This window comes from Gavia stellata, chromosome 4 (assembly GCF_030936135.1).
Source record: "Gavia stellata isolate bGavSte3 chromosome 4, bGavSte3.hap2, whole genome shotgun sequence".
NCBI classification, from domain to species: Eukaryota; Metazoa; Chordata; class Aves; order Gaviiformes; family Gaviidae; genus Gavia; species Gavia stellata.
The window spans coordinates 28,685,922-28,702,443 of NC_082597.1; the positions used below are offsets into that span (position 1 = coordinate 28,685,922).

The 16,522-nt window shown below is 41.3% G+C and overlaps 1 protein-coding gene across 1 annotated transcript in view; it reads right to left on the reverse strand.

The window, feature by feature from the left end:
* TES (testin LIM domain protein) overlaps nt 1-16,239 on the reverse strand; it is a 29,071-nt gene extending 12,832 nt beyond the window's left edge. The window contains exons 1-2 of the mRNA XM_059816620.1: nt 16,209-16,239; nt 4,052-4,137 (exon numbers count right to left, since the gene is read on the reverse strand). Coding sequence (XP_059672603.1) covers nt 4,052-4,137; nt 16,209-16,235 — 113 coding nt within the window. The 5' untranslated portion in view covers nt 16,236-16,239. The remainder of the gene's footprint in view (nt 1-4,051; nt 4,138-16,208) is intronic.
* Between the last annotated feature and the right edge of the window lie 283 nt (nt 16,240-16,522).

Consider the following 16,522-nt stretch of genomic DNA (forward strand, 5'->3'; position numbering starts at 1 on the left):
CAGAAAGAGTAACCTCTTCCCACGATTCCTTCTGTTACATTTCCTTGCTATTAATGCAGCTATAGTAATTGCAAATGCTTTGAACTGTGCCTCAGTACCTGCCTGATTGCCTTAGTACAAGAAAATGTTAAGGCCAACTTAAAGTTCTCTCTGCCTTCCAGGGATTGTATCTGTGCAAAGAAGCCAGATGTTGAAAATGGTCATTCCCAAGCTTAAGATTCCTGTCACCAAAAGCTTCTTAACATCTTGGCAAGCTGCACGGAAGACAATTACCAATACCAGAAGTATACACACGACCAAGATAAATCAGAATGTTCCCTCCTGCTTTTAGCAAGTTCTGACTCGTGTCCCACACCTTCCTCTAGTGGGAAACACATTCCCTAAAAGCAATCATTTATCCAGAAGTCTCTTGCAGCCAGCCTGACCTGCTAACACTGCAGAGGCAGCTTTGCAGTCTAAAAGAAGTCTAACACCTGAACCGAGGAGACCCTGCCCACTGCTGCTGCTGCACTTGGATGGAAGCATGATTCTGAGGACAATTTTAAAAGCAAAAGAGCTATTAACAGACTAGGATAAAGCAGGTAACTGTTCACCATTCAGCTACCATTCTAGACCGTGCCTCTCATTGTATTCCTTTTGTGCTCAGCTCACAACACTGAGGCTTTCAGAACTTCAAAACTTAGGAACAAATTTTACTAAGGGCTTTGTTTATCTCCATTTCTGTACTAGCCCACATTAACAGTTCTGCACCTACATAACCATCCCACACACTGTGCCAAGAATTATAGCACAAAGTGCTTAAAGAGCACTTGCCACCCCAGAAGAGGTATCTTCCAAATGCTCCCAGTATGGAGAAGAAAGGTGTAGCAACTCCATGTAAAACCCTGCTACCAGACAGGTATACTTGGATTTTTTTGTGCACTTTCCAATCTAACTCCCCAAAGGCAGAATTGAGGCTCTTTTGTGCCGAAACACACACAGAGAAATTACACCTAGTTCTGAGGTACACTCTCAGAGTTTTCCTGTATCGGACCAGGGAAGAACTAGGGGATCTGCTGAAGCCACTCGGCTCCACCCAGGAGAGGGCAGCCTCACCCTTACACTGCTGACAGCACGGACCGCAGCCCGCCCGCGCTGCAAAGGCAGCTACTGCCTGACCCACGGCGCTGGGTCTGGCTGGCATGCAGACACCTGTCCTGAGAGTGCCCGTACGGTGCTGTGTCTTGGATCTGTGGCCAAAACAGCGTCGATAGCACTTGCTATTCTGAACAGGGCTTGCACATTGTCAGGGCGTTCTCTTTTTTTGGACTCTATCCCCACCTCAGCAAGTAAGCTGGAGGCAGCCAAGAAGCTGGGAGGGGGCACAGCTTACTCAAATTGGCAACAGGGATACTCCATGCCATGTAAAGCCATGCTCAGCTCTAAGATGGGGGTAGAGGATGAAGAGCTCTAAGATGGGGTAGAGGATGAAGAAGGCTAGTTTCTGACTTCCAAAGTGGCCACTGCTCAGGGACTGGCTGGGCATCAGTCTGCTGATGGGAGGTGGCAAGAGACTGCCTTTGCATCACTTGGTTTTTCCCCCCTCCTCTTCCCTTCATCTGTTAAACTGACTTTATTTTGACCCACGAGTTTTCTCACTTTTATTCTTCCTTTTCTCTCCCCCACCCTGCTATGAGGGGTCAGGGAGTGAGCTGCTGTGTGGGTGCTTGGCTGCTGGCTGGAGTCAACCCACCACAGTTATTCTTCCCAACCTGTAACGGTTTCTCTAACCACAATCCCTACTTTAACACCTATCTTTTACAGAGGTAAAATACTGAAGTTAATGATTAAACTTGAACTGCTCCTGATCGTTCATGTTATAAAGACCATATTCTGTCCACTTCTGCTACAGTTTGCGTCTACTTAACATAGAGTTTCAGATTTTAAGTCTAACATGACTAAGTAGGGTAGTAGGGATCCATTCCTTTCTGTTCAAGTGTTGGAATCCCAAAATCTCTGTATCATGCAAGGTATATTAATATGTTTTTTCCTTTGAAAACTATTTACACAAGACTGATTTCAGACTTCAGATTCACACCCTTCGTGTCCCCAGTAGCAGCTCTGCTGGAGAAAGCTATTTTCTAACCCATTCTTGAATTGCCTCAATGGTTAACTTTTCAACTCTTTCAGAGGTATGTGCTGCGTTTGTCTGACACCTTGAAGATGCTTCTCAGACAACTTCTAGCCACTTTATCTACCTGGTCTATCCTATATCAATTAGATTTCCAAATTAAACCTTAATCTTAACTGAACAGCCACTGGTTTTGTGTCTTTTTCTTTCCTGCTTTTTAATCCTCTGCTCTCTACAGGCTCTTGCTTTCTAGGGCAGACAGTACTCTATCAAGCAATGTATTCAGGACCTGGCACAATGAGCCCAAACCACAGAAGCATAGTGAAACGCACATAAAGAAAAACACACACAAAAACCTCCAAATACACACAAAGAAGCAGACACATTCTAGCTCAGTAAACATGCTATTACATAACTAACTAACTTTAGACATTCTATAGCTTTTTATTCCAAATTCTTCCCTGTTGAAGAACAAGCAGGAATTACAAGGTCTCTTAATAAGAGGAACTAAGAAAGAGAGGACAAAAAAGAAGAGTTGAGAAAAAGTTAACTGGCCTAGTTTTTTTTTTCTCCCCAACTTGTGATTTCCCCACACTGGCTCTAAACAAAGATCTTTCTCTCAAGTAGTACGTGACATAATTTCTCATCTAACCATGGATAAACAACACTATTTACTCCTGCAAAAGTTTTTATTCTGTTTTATTGAATTACCTACACATGTTAACTCTGTTCTTTTTTTCTAGTACCTCTACACAAGTCTGCTCAGTGACAGTGAGTATTGAAAAAGAGTCTTTTCATAAATTAATAATTTCTTCTATCTTTAGATGATCATGCTTATTTATTAGTATATTACCACTTCTTGCTCCATGTCATTATTTGTAAGTTGTTTCTATAGTTATCTACTACAGATACGTAACTGAGAAGGTATATCCTCATCAACTTATACCAAGTTTTTGCTGTGGTCTGTTTCTCTAGTTATTTTCTAAATTGAGTCTCACCTGCAGTGAAATACTCAGGTAAAGACATAAAATCTCCTTGGCTTTACATCCCAGCCAGAGTGGCATCTGGTGCAGATAAGACTACCTTAAAAAAACCCCACAAAATAAAACCCTACTGCAGTTATGACTGTAGCTAAATAGCATTGGTGAAATGTAATTGTTGTCACTGCTAGCACATGCTAGTGCTAACAATTATTTATTTTTTATGTCCTTTGCAGGCTGTTCCCTTTAAAAGGGATTCTTTTTTAATAAATGAGAATCACTAAGCTATATCTTAAAGCACACTCAGTATAATCAGTGAACTGAGCTAGCTAGACATGTACTTTAAGGTTTCATTAAGACAAGAAAAGTCTTAATAGAATACAAAATTTCTGCAGAAGTAATGGCATAGACTACAACATAGCCTATTTACTGCAGCTATCATCAGCTCTTACTGGTTTAGGAACAGTGCATCATCCAAGGCCAAGTACTGTCTAACTTACTTGAAGTATGACCCCTCTTCCCCCTCTAAGTCATTTGTAAATGTACACAAAGTTTCAACATCTTTTCAACATAGATAATGTTACCCAAAATCTCAGATCAAAGCTCATGTATTTGGTTAGGAGCTGAGAAAGCATGTTATTACTGAGATAAAGCACACTTCTTCCCTGTCATCTCTCTTACTGTGAGGATAGAGATGTTTTTACAAACCTACTTCAACTGTTTATTAAGCTAGAGCAAATGCTTCAGCAGAAGTACTACCATTGACTTCAGTGCAGATGAAATGTATGTTCGTAAGTGATTAAATACTTAAACACTCTGCTGTAATACAGCTGAGAAGCCCTGGCCCTCAACCTAGACACAGCTTCTTTACAGCATCTGAATAGTTTAATTGAAAGAGAGAACAAAAGCAGTTACTTACGTTTGCTGAGTCACAGCTTTAGAGACATCTGGTGTCACTTACCTCCAGAAATGAAGCTCAAATCCTTCACACTTGTCCTTGCATTTTAAGCAAGGGGCACCAAATCCTTGCTCGTGGCCCAAGCCCATCTGTGTACAGAGCAAGATGACTACAGTCAGCTTCAGGAAATATGCTGCATGAATGATCTTACTGCTGCCTTTATAATCTACAATCCACAAATAAAGCAAAAGTTTAAGCATTTGACTAAACTGACATCAAGAAAGTATTCTGGGGTTCACTCACCTTTCTATTCTACCTACATAAGTGACAGTGTTCACACAAACCTGTTCACAGGGTTGAACTAGCAGGCAGAAAGCTAGCCTTAGACAAAACCAAGTATTTTTTTGGTGACTTGTCTCCCCAGCCCAACTTGCTCTGCAGACTTTGCACAAGGGAAGAAGCAGATTTTTTGCAGCCCTTCCTTAGGTCTGTGGCTGTGAAACCACAGCAAGTGAGGCCATAAGACCTCAAGTCAAAGGACATTTAGTCCAGCTGTCAGGACAAAGTGATTTGCAGTATATGACTTGGCAAAATACAGGAGATCAAGAAATAAAACAGATCCCACATTCATATGCACTAACCTGGGCATCTGATATGAATAAAGAAAACATTTAAGTGATCAGTCTAATATTCCCAAATATATTTGAGACTACTCTGATAGTGATTGGGAGCAGAACATACCCTTTACAATGATGTTTCAGCTGGACTAATACCAGCTTACTTTCCAAGGAGAAAGAGAAACAGCACAGTTAGCAAAAGCAATGACCATAAATGATATGCAAAAGGGTTTTACTGTGAAAAGATTAAAAGGACAGATGACCAATTCATAATGCAGAGGAAATATGAGAGAATATAAAAAACAGTGCAGCATAAAGGCCAGGTATTCACACAATATATCAACACATCAGCAAATTTAACTGAGTAACAGCCACTGGAAGTTCGAGGTGAAAAATTGACACCAAGCACCATAACTTACGCACTCATATAACACAGTAAAGTTAAAATGCCTCGCTCCAGCTCTTTAAACCTTTGGGGAACGTTGCTCTTGCATCAGATGGATGAAGGACCGTGGAACTGTGACCACGGTGGGGTGTGCAGGCTCACGCCCAACATGCAGAGGGGCACCCGTCCCCACACTCCCACTCACTGCTCTGGCAGTGTGAGAAGCACTCCCAGTTAGCTGTGGGTAGACACAGTGGGAGAGATGGTCATCGTGAAGGAGACAGCTCACCTCCAGTTTGGCTTTTACTGTGAATGGAAAGTGAGCTAGAGCTGACAAGTTCTGGTACTAATCTTAGCACTGGCAACAATAATACAATGCCAGGGTTAATTAGATGTGGTGATACAGTTTTATTATTAAGACATTTGCGATTTACTACAAGAAGTCATACTGCTATCATTGTACATACAAGGATATAAACAGCTCAACTTTCAACTTGTTTCTGTCCAAAATGAAGGAACAGATTATTCACAAACCACTTGCTTACCACAGAACACATAATAAGATGCAGGGAAGACCATGTTTTCAGTTATTTTATAATTTGAAGGATCACAGCTTACACAGTCATTAGAGATCCCCGAGGAAATTACAAAACTGTCCTGCAGTCTATGGTCTATTTAGGGAGAAGAGATACTTCGGCAGCTATTAAGCTACTACTTGCAACTGCAGGGGTGGACAGAGGGACATGAAATTATTTCTTCCTTTCTTATCTGGAAGAAGAAATACAAGCCTGCTGTGATCATGCTGACATCTTTATCAGCCTAAGGGCTCAAGAAATTCACATGCTATAGGCACAAACCTGAAGCCAGACCAGTAGACATCTAAAATAAACATAACTTAATTCTTAAAGTTCTTTCATCAACTACATTTTTGTCTGTGCTGGACATATAAAGCTAACAGGTTAATAAAAGTTCCTCTCCACTGAAGATGGGTGTTTACAGGGGTCTCTCTATCTGGAATCCAGAGCCATATCTCATGCACACTGTGCCTCACATCAGAAAACAACTGAGCACTCTTGTCAAGTCACACAAGAAGAGAAAAAAAAAACTTTGGCCAGGATGTTCTCTCAAGAGAAAGAGGAAGCTAAAGCAACACAAAACAATTGCTTTTCCCCCCTCAGGACAGGTTGGTTTTTGTTTGGGTTTGGGGTTTTTTTGTTGGTTTTTAAAATCACCCACCCTAAAAAGCTGTTGAACTTAAAATGTGCTTCCACTGCCCTAAAAACACCCTCCCCTCCCCTGCCCAAAAAAGCCAACATTAACCCATTCTCTCTAGCTGCTACTTTAGCTACAAAATGGCATTACTTCTTTATGCTGGGGCTCTCCCATCCTTTAAAAAGAGGGGAAGGGGGAGAAAGGGGCATAATGATTATTTTATTACTATTGTAATTAGAAGGCTTAGAAACCTAGGATCACTTGTGTATAGAGCACTATTGTACAGTACACAGAAATAGCCTTAGTATTTCAAGAATCCCCAAAATGGAATCTGAAGTGCAAGTTACAAAAAGGGAAAGGGTTTTTGCAATTTTTTAACTTATTTCCAAGCCTCCTAACACTTAAGTGTTTAAGGTTAAAATACCTTGCCAAAAGCAAATTAAGGAGAGGAAATATGTGCTGTCTAAATGCTCCACCCAAAATATACTACCTTTCCAGACTAAACAGAGAACAACCAGCCAGCCTACTTGTATCTTCACAACCAGCAGTCTCAGCACAGATTTCTTCAGAAATACAGGATTCCATGTTCCCTCCCCAGTAATAAAAAGCACATCATTAATTAAATGCTTATGCAGCTTGAGACAAATAAACTGAATTAGCAAACAGCATTGACTTCTTTTGAGATGTATTTCTCAGCTGGCAGCAAAAGAGAAAGAAGGGGATGATCCTTCCATATGCATTGTCTAGTCACCTTATGGAAAAGGTTTAGCTCAAAACTAAGGGGCACATTGAGAGCCGAATTAGAGGCGATTCCAGATGCACACACAGCCTCTGCCTGTGTTCTGACAGAGAAACTATGTGGCTGTTTGCCAAAAACAAAGATATAAAATAGCAATAGCGCACAGTGCTTTTGAGTTTGACTATCTAATAGTCAGTACACATCAAATATTCCTCCACAGTGCTGTAGCAGGACTTGTTTCAGTAGTAAGGAAGCTTCAGAAGTGACTTTCCTCTTCAGCAGCCAATTCTGCTGTAATTTGGGAAATTCAGAGAGCCTAAAGCTGCAGTGTGCTGCTTCACTGCTGTCGCCTATGTTTAATCCCCATGCTTTCTGAAGCACATGGCTGGCTCTGTGCTGGAGCACCTGGAGATACAGAGCAGGCTGAGCACGCACTGAGTGGGAACGCACGCCTGAGAACAGGAGGGAATCCATTTTCCCCATAAATGGGAGTTATGGGAGAAATGGCACAGATAGGTCAGCTGAAATACTGCCAGAAGAAGGTTCCTGCCATCTACTGCCATTAATTCTCATTTTACAGCAAAAGCTATCCAAAACCATCTGGTATTACTAACATACCCAACACAGATTTAAGTATTCTGAGTACAGAAGACGATATAAATATGATTGAGATCATCCACTGCATGCTGCTTTCAAGATTAAATAGTCCTCAAGGGCAAAGAATTTTAAATGGTTACAGCTAAGTGAGAATTAGTGAAAGACTGTCCCATTTCAGTTCAGACTGGAATCCAGTGTCAAAAGCTGGCTATCTTTACATTAAGGAGCCATGTGTAGAAGCTTACTGTCATCTTAAAAACCCAAATGGTCCAATTCAAGTGTCTAATAGTTTGTTCAGGCAGGCAAGAGAAACACAGCAGTTGCTATGAAATAGTTTAACAGTTGGCTTATCAGAAGGGTTTATTGTTAAGTTTATTGAACATGACCAAGAATGAGAGTCCAACAAATCCTGTTTCTCCCTCATATTAATTTAAACCCACCAGCAAATGTTGAAGTCCTGCTTCATTGCAATTTTAGAATACTAATTCCAGAATTTGTGTTCCTGTAAATACAGCAGATTTCACAGACCATCAGACAACAAGACATTTCCCCACATGGGACACTAAAAAACCAAATCATGGAGACAAATAGATTATGCATGTAGAGGTAGATGGCCAGTTTAGTCTGCAGGCCAATACAAACACAATTTTAATTTTGTCAGCTACGGTTTCTCTTATTTGGTAAAAGATGGATATGTTTGTTAACAAGTTTGTTCCTACACAGAAGGAACTATGCCACAGCTCACAGTGCTGGTAAAAAAAAAAACATTGTGATGAATGGATGATTAGCTTTTTAATAGTTAAAAAAGTATAATGTCACAGAACCCAAGATTATTGTTGACGGTTACAGGAAAAACAAAGATAAGCCCTAAGAAATCTTAGATGAATTAAAACATAAGGCAGAGCAGTAGTTTTTAAAGCTTGCCTATACTTGCTGTTAATGAGCACAGATTATTTTAAGTTGAAAGGGCTCTCTGGAGGTCACCCAATTGCCCGCAAAGAGCTGGTGCAACAAAATCAGATTTGCCCAGGGCCTTGTTCAGATGCAGGTTCAACAGCCTACTACAATTTTGGACCACACAGAGGAATGAAAATCTATATGTTTAATCAGAATTTCTCACATTGCAGCTTCTGCCCACTGTCTCTCATATTATCACTACACAGTGACTAGAGTCTGATTCTGTCTATCTTGTTCCCTCCCACTAAGCAGCTGAGCAACAAACAATATAAAGAGTATTCTGACAGAGTTCCACTGGAAGTCTTGAATTATTTTAATAGTTACCATTTAATAGTCATCACACCCAGCGCAAATATAATGCTTGAATAAAGCTAGCTGCTCTGACCTTCCTGTCCCTTTACAAAGGAGCCCCTGGGGTACAGTGGTAAGCAGAAGGTGAAAGAAGAAACCGTAACAAAATGCAGAAGCTCCACTTGGTATTTCCAGGTCTCCCTCCCACAAGATTTCTTTTGCTGCCTGTCCCACCAAAAGACCAGAGCTAACTTGGGTCTTTGCTCCTTTTCCTTCCTTCCCCTGAGGGGACTCCGGTACCACCAGAGAGGTGAGCTATATTAATCTTTCACCTTGCCACAGACAGTAGGACACAATACTATTACTTAGTCTCTGCAGAATATCAGAAGTCCTTCCACTGTTTGAAACCTCTCCAGAATTTGAAAGGTTGCAGCTATACAATGAGAAAGTTGTCATTAGTGGGCTGCGATAATGAACAGTGAGCCCCAGAATAGACTTAAATCCTCTTCACTGTCCTTTTTGCAGATCTTTCTCCTGTGCCCTTGAGAGCTCCAAGGGCAGAGATCCACACTAAAGCTATTCTTGGATTTAGCATAAAATCCTAGGGATCTTCTGGTTTGAAGATTACCGAACTATTGATCCATTTGGACGTCTCAGGGGCCACATCAAGTAATATTGTTTCCTATTTCCAATCTAGGCTTGAGAAAAACATCTGTATAGCACAACAGAACAGATTTCTAGCATATCCTAATGTACCTTAGGAACTTCTAAAGAAGTCAAGGTAAAAAAGTAAAAAAGGTAAAAAAGTCAAGGATGAAAAAGAAAAAACTCAAAAAACCCATGAGAACAAGACACATCAGAAATCTCATGTGCTGTGCATGCTTTATTGCAGAGGCCTGATTTTATATCACTACTTTCTACCAGCAGAAGTCTTCTCTAGTAGGGAAACACAACAAACTGGAAATTAAAATTACAGCATTTAAACTTTAAAAACAGAAGAGCTATGTTACTTCTTATTTTTCCAGAATGACAAAAAACCAAACACAAAAGACACTATTATATATATGGACAATGCTCTTACAAGACTTCTACAGACACTGTATGAGAAGTGGGGGAAATAGTTTCATCTGCAGTGAAAAGCAGTATCCCATGGACCACTCTGTATTTGTTATTATTTAACAGGTCTATTAAAATTGATGGCAAGTCTGTCCTAGCTTTTTTTAAATATGCCTTTAGATTTAGGGGAAAGTTGACCAGGATTAATATGCAGAAATTCCTTCCTTGGGTAAGGAAGTCCATTTGCACAGAAAGAAGGATGCCAAAAAGTGGTTGCATCCAAGAAAAATATTTGAAAGATGATCCAGGCAGGATGGGCAGAAGAATAAATCAAGGAGCTGCAGCAGCCTATGATAGTGCACAAGTACTAAGAATTTATTTTATTGTGATGTCTTTAACTAAATATCAAACAGCTCAGAACATAAATATTTAAGACACTGCTACACAGTCTACTGTCAAAAGACTAATAACAGCTATTAAAGGTATCTCAGCTGTATAGAAAACAAGTGGTGTTTATTCAAAGTCCAGCATTACACTAGCTAAGTTTGAATGCAGTTGACATGCACTATAACCCTGTCTATAAGCTTTCAATACAGCACTATCTATAACCCAATGCTGCAGAGGCATTTCCACAATACTTGCATATTTTGTTTTGACATCAGCACTCTTGCCCAGTTGTATCTTCTAATATTAGGTTTTCAGAAGCAGACATGGAAATCTACATATTCACTTATTAGGATCTTTAGTTATGCAGGAAAGTGCATGCTTTTTTTCAGCCAGTGCTTTTAGAAGCTGCAGCTAGACAACCTCAGACTGAAAACAAGGTACAAAGGGAGGGTTAGGCAGACTTTAAAACACAAAAAGACCAGAAACACACATAGAGCAGTACCACAGTACAGTTACACCTGATGTAATCCAGAATTGTCATGACAGAAGCCTCCTTGCTCCCTTGACACTTGACCCTATTCGTTTGACCAAGTCTAAGACTCTAGATAACAGGCGTGACAAGCTCTCATCTTCACAGCCCTCGTCTTCCTGCAGGTCTCCAGCACCTAGAAGAACCTCACCAACTCTTCATGGAAAGTGGAAAGTATATATTAAGGGTTTTTTTACATATACACCCTCTATAAAACAAATATATATATTTATATATAATTTTATATATACGCACTAAACATGCATATTTATTTAAAATAGATTATAAAAATATAATTAACTACAGCACAATATATAGACATCCACCCCATTACATCTGTAAACTCTGTATTTGCTAGGAAGAAGCCATTAATTTGTAAGAAGTGTTTCGTATACTTCCTTGAGGTAGAAATGTGTTTTTAAGCAACTTTTACCAATAAAATTTCATTAACAATTGCTACTCACCATTATTTTATTATTTTTGCTTAGAGGAAAGGAAAAACATCTCTGATCTTTCTGCCTTTAATGACAGAATACTTTTAACTTAAAAATTAGTTAGTTTTTCATCTCACTGTTTAATACTCGACTTCTAATTATCGATATCAAAGAAAGTTTAACCTGATCTTAGAGGTCATGCAGCCCTGCATCCAAGGAGTTTCTTGGCTCACTATTCAGGCATTTCATGGTCCATTTTATGGTCAAACACCTAGGGAGTACTTTCACCAGAAAAGAAAGTTGAAAATGTTTAATTTAGCCTCACTGTCCTTGCCAAGATGATATCCAGGAACGACAGACAAAAAGTAATAGGGGTGTGCCTTCAGACAGGTGTTCCAGAAAACAATCACATTAATATTTTGAAGGGAAAAATCCCACCACAACATATGCAGGGAGCAGTTACTCAGTTTCCTCGTTAACAAAACTGAAGTAGTTCCTCTCACATCTCCACGCTTGTTTTCATACCTCTCCTTGCAGGCAAAACTCACCCATGAATAAATCTGCATTTCCTTGATCTTGCTATATATAAGGAACAGCAAAAAAGCTCTACTATCATGGGTTTCTATGGCAGTAACACCAAAACAAACAGTGACATCAACAGGAAGCATAGCCCAGCAGATATCACTAAATCATGCTTTGCAAAACACAAAGAGAGTTGACTTTGCTCCTATACATACTTTATTCACCATTCATTTATCAAAGAGCATTACAGTTGTTGACTTAAGATGTCTAAAGCACTGTTTGCTTTTCCACTGTAACAGAACAAACCAAGTCTCACACCCATAAAAAAAAACCTACGCAGACACTCCACATTGAAGAAGTCGCACCTCTTCCCCCCCAAAAACTCCTCTGCCCTTTCTCCTCTGCAATCACAAAGTTCCTTTTATAAAGCAAGTATTATACTGTGAAAGCTTATACAGAGCAGACTCGCTGTCAGAATCTTATTTTCTCTAGTGAAGCACGAGACCATACTGCCAGCAGGACTGCAAAGCAGGACCGTGACCTACTGATTCATTTTACCAAGCTCAGGGAGGTGACAGACAGGGCAGGAATCCAGACTAGCAGAACTTTGTTCTAATGGGATCTTCAACAAAAAGCACTAAATCTTCATTTTTCCTATATCCTCAAAGCAAGGTTTGAGAACACAGCATATATTGTATTTGGGAGAAATAGTGGTCTGTTTGTTGCACAAGTACTTTTCAAGCTGGAGCTTTTAGGCTTCAGCTCTGTTGTGCAACCTCTTTTTATACACAAAGCTATCTTCATGATCCTCAAATGCAACAGCAAATCCAATTCCTCCTAAGAAAAAGGAGGAAACTGTACAGTCAGCCTTAAACTCCCCATCCCCTTTAAAGGGGGAGTATAACAGACAGTAAGGAATTGGACTTAGGATTTACATTGTAGCTACAAAGACTGTCTTGCAACTATATTTTCCCACACTACTCACTGCAGATATATGCCAGAGTTATTTTATGTCTTTAAGACACACGGTGACCTGACTACAAAAAAGTTGCACATTATTCCACATATATGTATATGTTCTGCATATATTATCAGTGCTGAAAATTCACTGTGAAATTTGTGTTTCTTGCAGACCGTGGTTTTCTCTTACAAGACAGCAAATATATAAGCTATTTACTGCTAAAAGGATGGGCTTGAAATTGTAGCAGGTTGGACAGTAGTTCTTCATTCTGAAGGACAGGTAGACTGTTTCAGCCCTAGTGGGCTTGTACTGGAGGGGAAGCAATTCCTATCACATGAGCCGTGCTAGAACTGTTAAATTTGGGGGAAAAATTAGTATGCTATCAATACTGAAAACAGACTTTCTTGAGCCAGTTCAGAAATGTCTTTTATCTTCATACAACCATAGACACATAGATATAAATGCACTATTCACATATATGTGCATGTTTTTCTCCAGTACAGTACCAGCCCTTGAAAGCCAACAGCAGCTTTCCGAAGAGACAATGCAGATGCTCACAACTGAAGAGCAGACTCATAGACTACTGACACCTGGAGAAGTCTTAGAAATGTCACCTTGGAAACATCATCTCTTGAGTTTTCTAGAAGCAGAAAACAGCCCCATTATATTACCCTGTGCAGTTATACATTAGCAGTTGTGGGTGTGGAAAGAAATTGTTCTTTTACAGTATCAGCTGGGTGTCCGAGTCCCAACACCACACCCTGCTCCACCAGGCATTCATTTCCCACTGCTCTGCTGAATGCCAGGGTTACAGAACACCCAACTTCCAAACTCAGACTTTGAGTTCAGAAGAACAAGGGAATGGCACCTTATTTGGGGACAGCGTGGCAATTCCTACTTTCTTCTGCTCAGTCTTCTTGGAACTTCCTACCCAACAGGCAAGGTCAGCCGCTCATTAGTCCCTAACATTCACCTTCATTTGCCAGGCAGTAAATAGGTACAAGTCACTACAAAATAAAAAGTTAACATAAGATAGCAAGCAGATTTTGTGAAAGGACTCAAGGTATTTCAGCCCAGGGTGCAGGACAAAGTCCGGGGTGAGAACCACGATGCGTGGTTAAGTAACCCATTACTGCTGATGGACTAAAAACCTGACAGGGCCATCTCCACCTCAAGACAAGTTTCTCTTAAAGGCCAAGTGGTTTACCGTTTTTGATAAACTTGATTGGAAACTTCCCAGAATGTTCTCCCACCTTTCAAGAAAGAGAGAAGTTGACAAAAAAAAGATAAGGAAACAAACAGGTTGAGAATAGGAATTAAAAGATGGAGAGGTTGAAGACATGCAGCTTTTGCAGAGTTGATGTGAACTGTTATTCATTCATTCCAGTGTACAAAATCTGAGTAAGTTTTGATTAAGTAAATATTGGTAGTCAAAAAAGAAGAAAAGTATTTAGTACCAAACACACTGGTACATAGCAAAGCTTCCCAGTTTTCTGCACATTGACTTGTCACAGATCCTTGTCTGTTGTCTTGGGAAATCAGCTTCACCCAAGTTAGAAAGAAAGCAACGAGGAGGTGCGAACAAGGGAGGGGAGACAGAGGAAGACCAGTAGTTTTCTGAACATATGTGTAGTAGAAACAGAGAAAACGTGAAGTTTTTCACATTGTAAACATCTCTTAGCAGTATTAATATTAAAGGTGAACAGAACAGAAGATATAAATTACTTTCTACAAACAGAGCTTTGCTGGTTTCCTTCGTGGCACCAGCTTCTGCATCTGTCTAGGCAGGTTCAGAAAAGTCTTCAGGAATCTTTTAAGTTGATGACGGAGAAAAGTAAAAGATGACTAAAGAAAAATAGGCCAAAATTACTCAAAATAAACTTACCATGCACAACTACCCAATAATTACAGTGGAATTTAAAGCACATGTTCAGCAACTACAAGTTCACTCAAACCAAGACTCCACTATCAGCAGAATTTTATCAGTATGTCACAGCAAATATTTATTTTCTCTTTAGATGGAGAAATTCTGAATAGGAATGCTCCATCTTCCACAAATATGCATCTCTCCCCTACTGGAGTTCAAAAAGCTTTCGGTGAACAAGCTCCATGATGCTGTCAAGTTTAAGCTTTAAAATATGCTTAGAAAATATAAGCAAATCTACTCAAGAAGCTTGTTTTCATTAAATACAAGCAGTCATGCAAAGGGGACAACCCTGTGCACACAATTAGCTTCTGAAGACAGTGACAGTACTTAGCCACACCCACCTATACACAGATAGCCTAATGTTGACTGGGGGATATATAGTTTCTCCAAACCAGGACCCTTATCCAGGTGACATCATCACATGATGACATCACTAGGAGAAAGCTGTAACTCAAGGCTAACCTGCTTCAATAGGATTCAGCCTTGACTTAACAGGCAGCCTTCCACAATGCACAACTACTTCCATATCTGGGTCAGTTTCTAGCTTTCAAGTTGGAAGAGCATACAGGTATACAAAAGCGCATACATATACTTTAAAACAAGTTACTACCCTTAAATGTAACAATTCAGGAATACAAACCGTGCATGTCCATACAACATGCATTTCAAAAGGCTGGTTTTGATGTATCAATGAGGGTTATGTACAGATTTAACCCCTGTTCATATACAAAGCTCCTTCTGCCTTTATCAAAAAGTCTCATAACAGATATTATAAAGAAATTCTTATTAAGAGAAGTCATTGCTTAATTGCTACACTTAATTTGCAAAAGTACTAAAAGCAAAGATTCAGCAGTGTGTCCCACATGAAATCAGTTTTACATATGGAGTTCTCAATAGCGAGTTTTGGGAAGAGATCTAACACAATTGGATTACTTATCACTTTCTATTACTTACCCTTCACTGCTTGCCAGTTTGACTCCAAACTAACTAATCAATATGCCTTTAAAAAAAAAACCCCTAAGTTTCTGTCTCATGGGGGTAATCCATACAAATGCTGACAACACATTTGCAATGGGCTAGTCACATCGAAGGTCAGAAATTAATCTTCAGCGTATCCGTACACAGCATTCCAGTTCCGTGCAACCTAGGTTTTGCACATACCTACGTACACAGAGCACACACCTGATCACAGCTTTTTTGGGGGACAGATGTTTTCACTTAAAAGACAGCAACGCTTACACATAGGAGAGGGGTACCCGCTCGGCTACCTGGGAGCAAACTGCAGCGTCTTACTTAGCGTCGGGGGCAGACGAGAAGTCTTTTGACCCCCTTGAGGGCGCGGCCAGGGAGGCAGCAGGAGGTCACTTCGCCGGCAGCTCTCGCTGCCTTCACCTTCCCCCCGGCTTTGAGATGGGGCGACGGAGCCTGAGCGGGAGGAGTAGCGCCTCGGGAGGGGCGCACCGCTCCGCGGCCGACCCCAGCGCTCAGGGGGCGACTCCAGCAGAGCCTCCGCCGCGGGCTGCGGCGGCGAGGCGGGCCCGCGGCCGCCAGTCCCTGGGGAGGGGGACGCCGGGGCAGGTAACTCGGCGGGCAGCCCCCACCTTACCTTTTTCACTTTACTCTCGAGGTCCATGCTGCTGCTGCTGCTGCCGCCGCCGGGCCGTGCTCTGGAGCGAGGCGGGGCGCGAGGCGGGTCCTGGCCGGCGACGACCGGGCGGCGGTGCGCGGAGGCGAGGTGGCAGCCGCGCCCCTCGCACCCGCCGCCGCCGCGCTCAAACTTCCGCTGCCCTGCGGCAGTGGCTGCAGCCGAACAAAGGCAGGGCGGCAGCCAATCCCCGCCCGGCCGCCCGCGGCCAACCAGCCAATCACCCGCCGCCGCCGCGCCGCCCTGCCCGGCCCTGTCTGCCCTGCCCGTCCCGG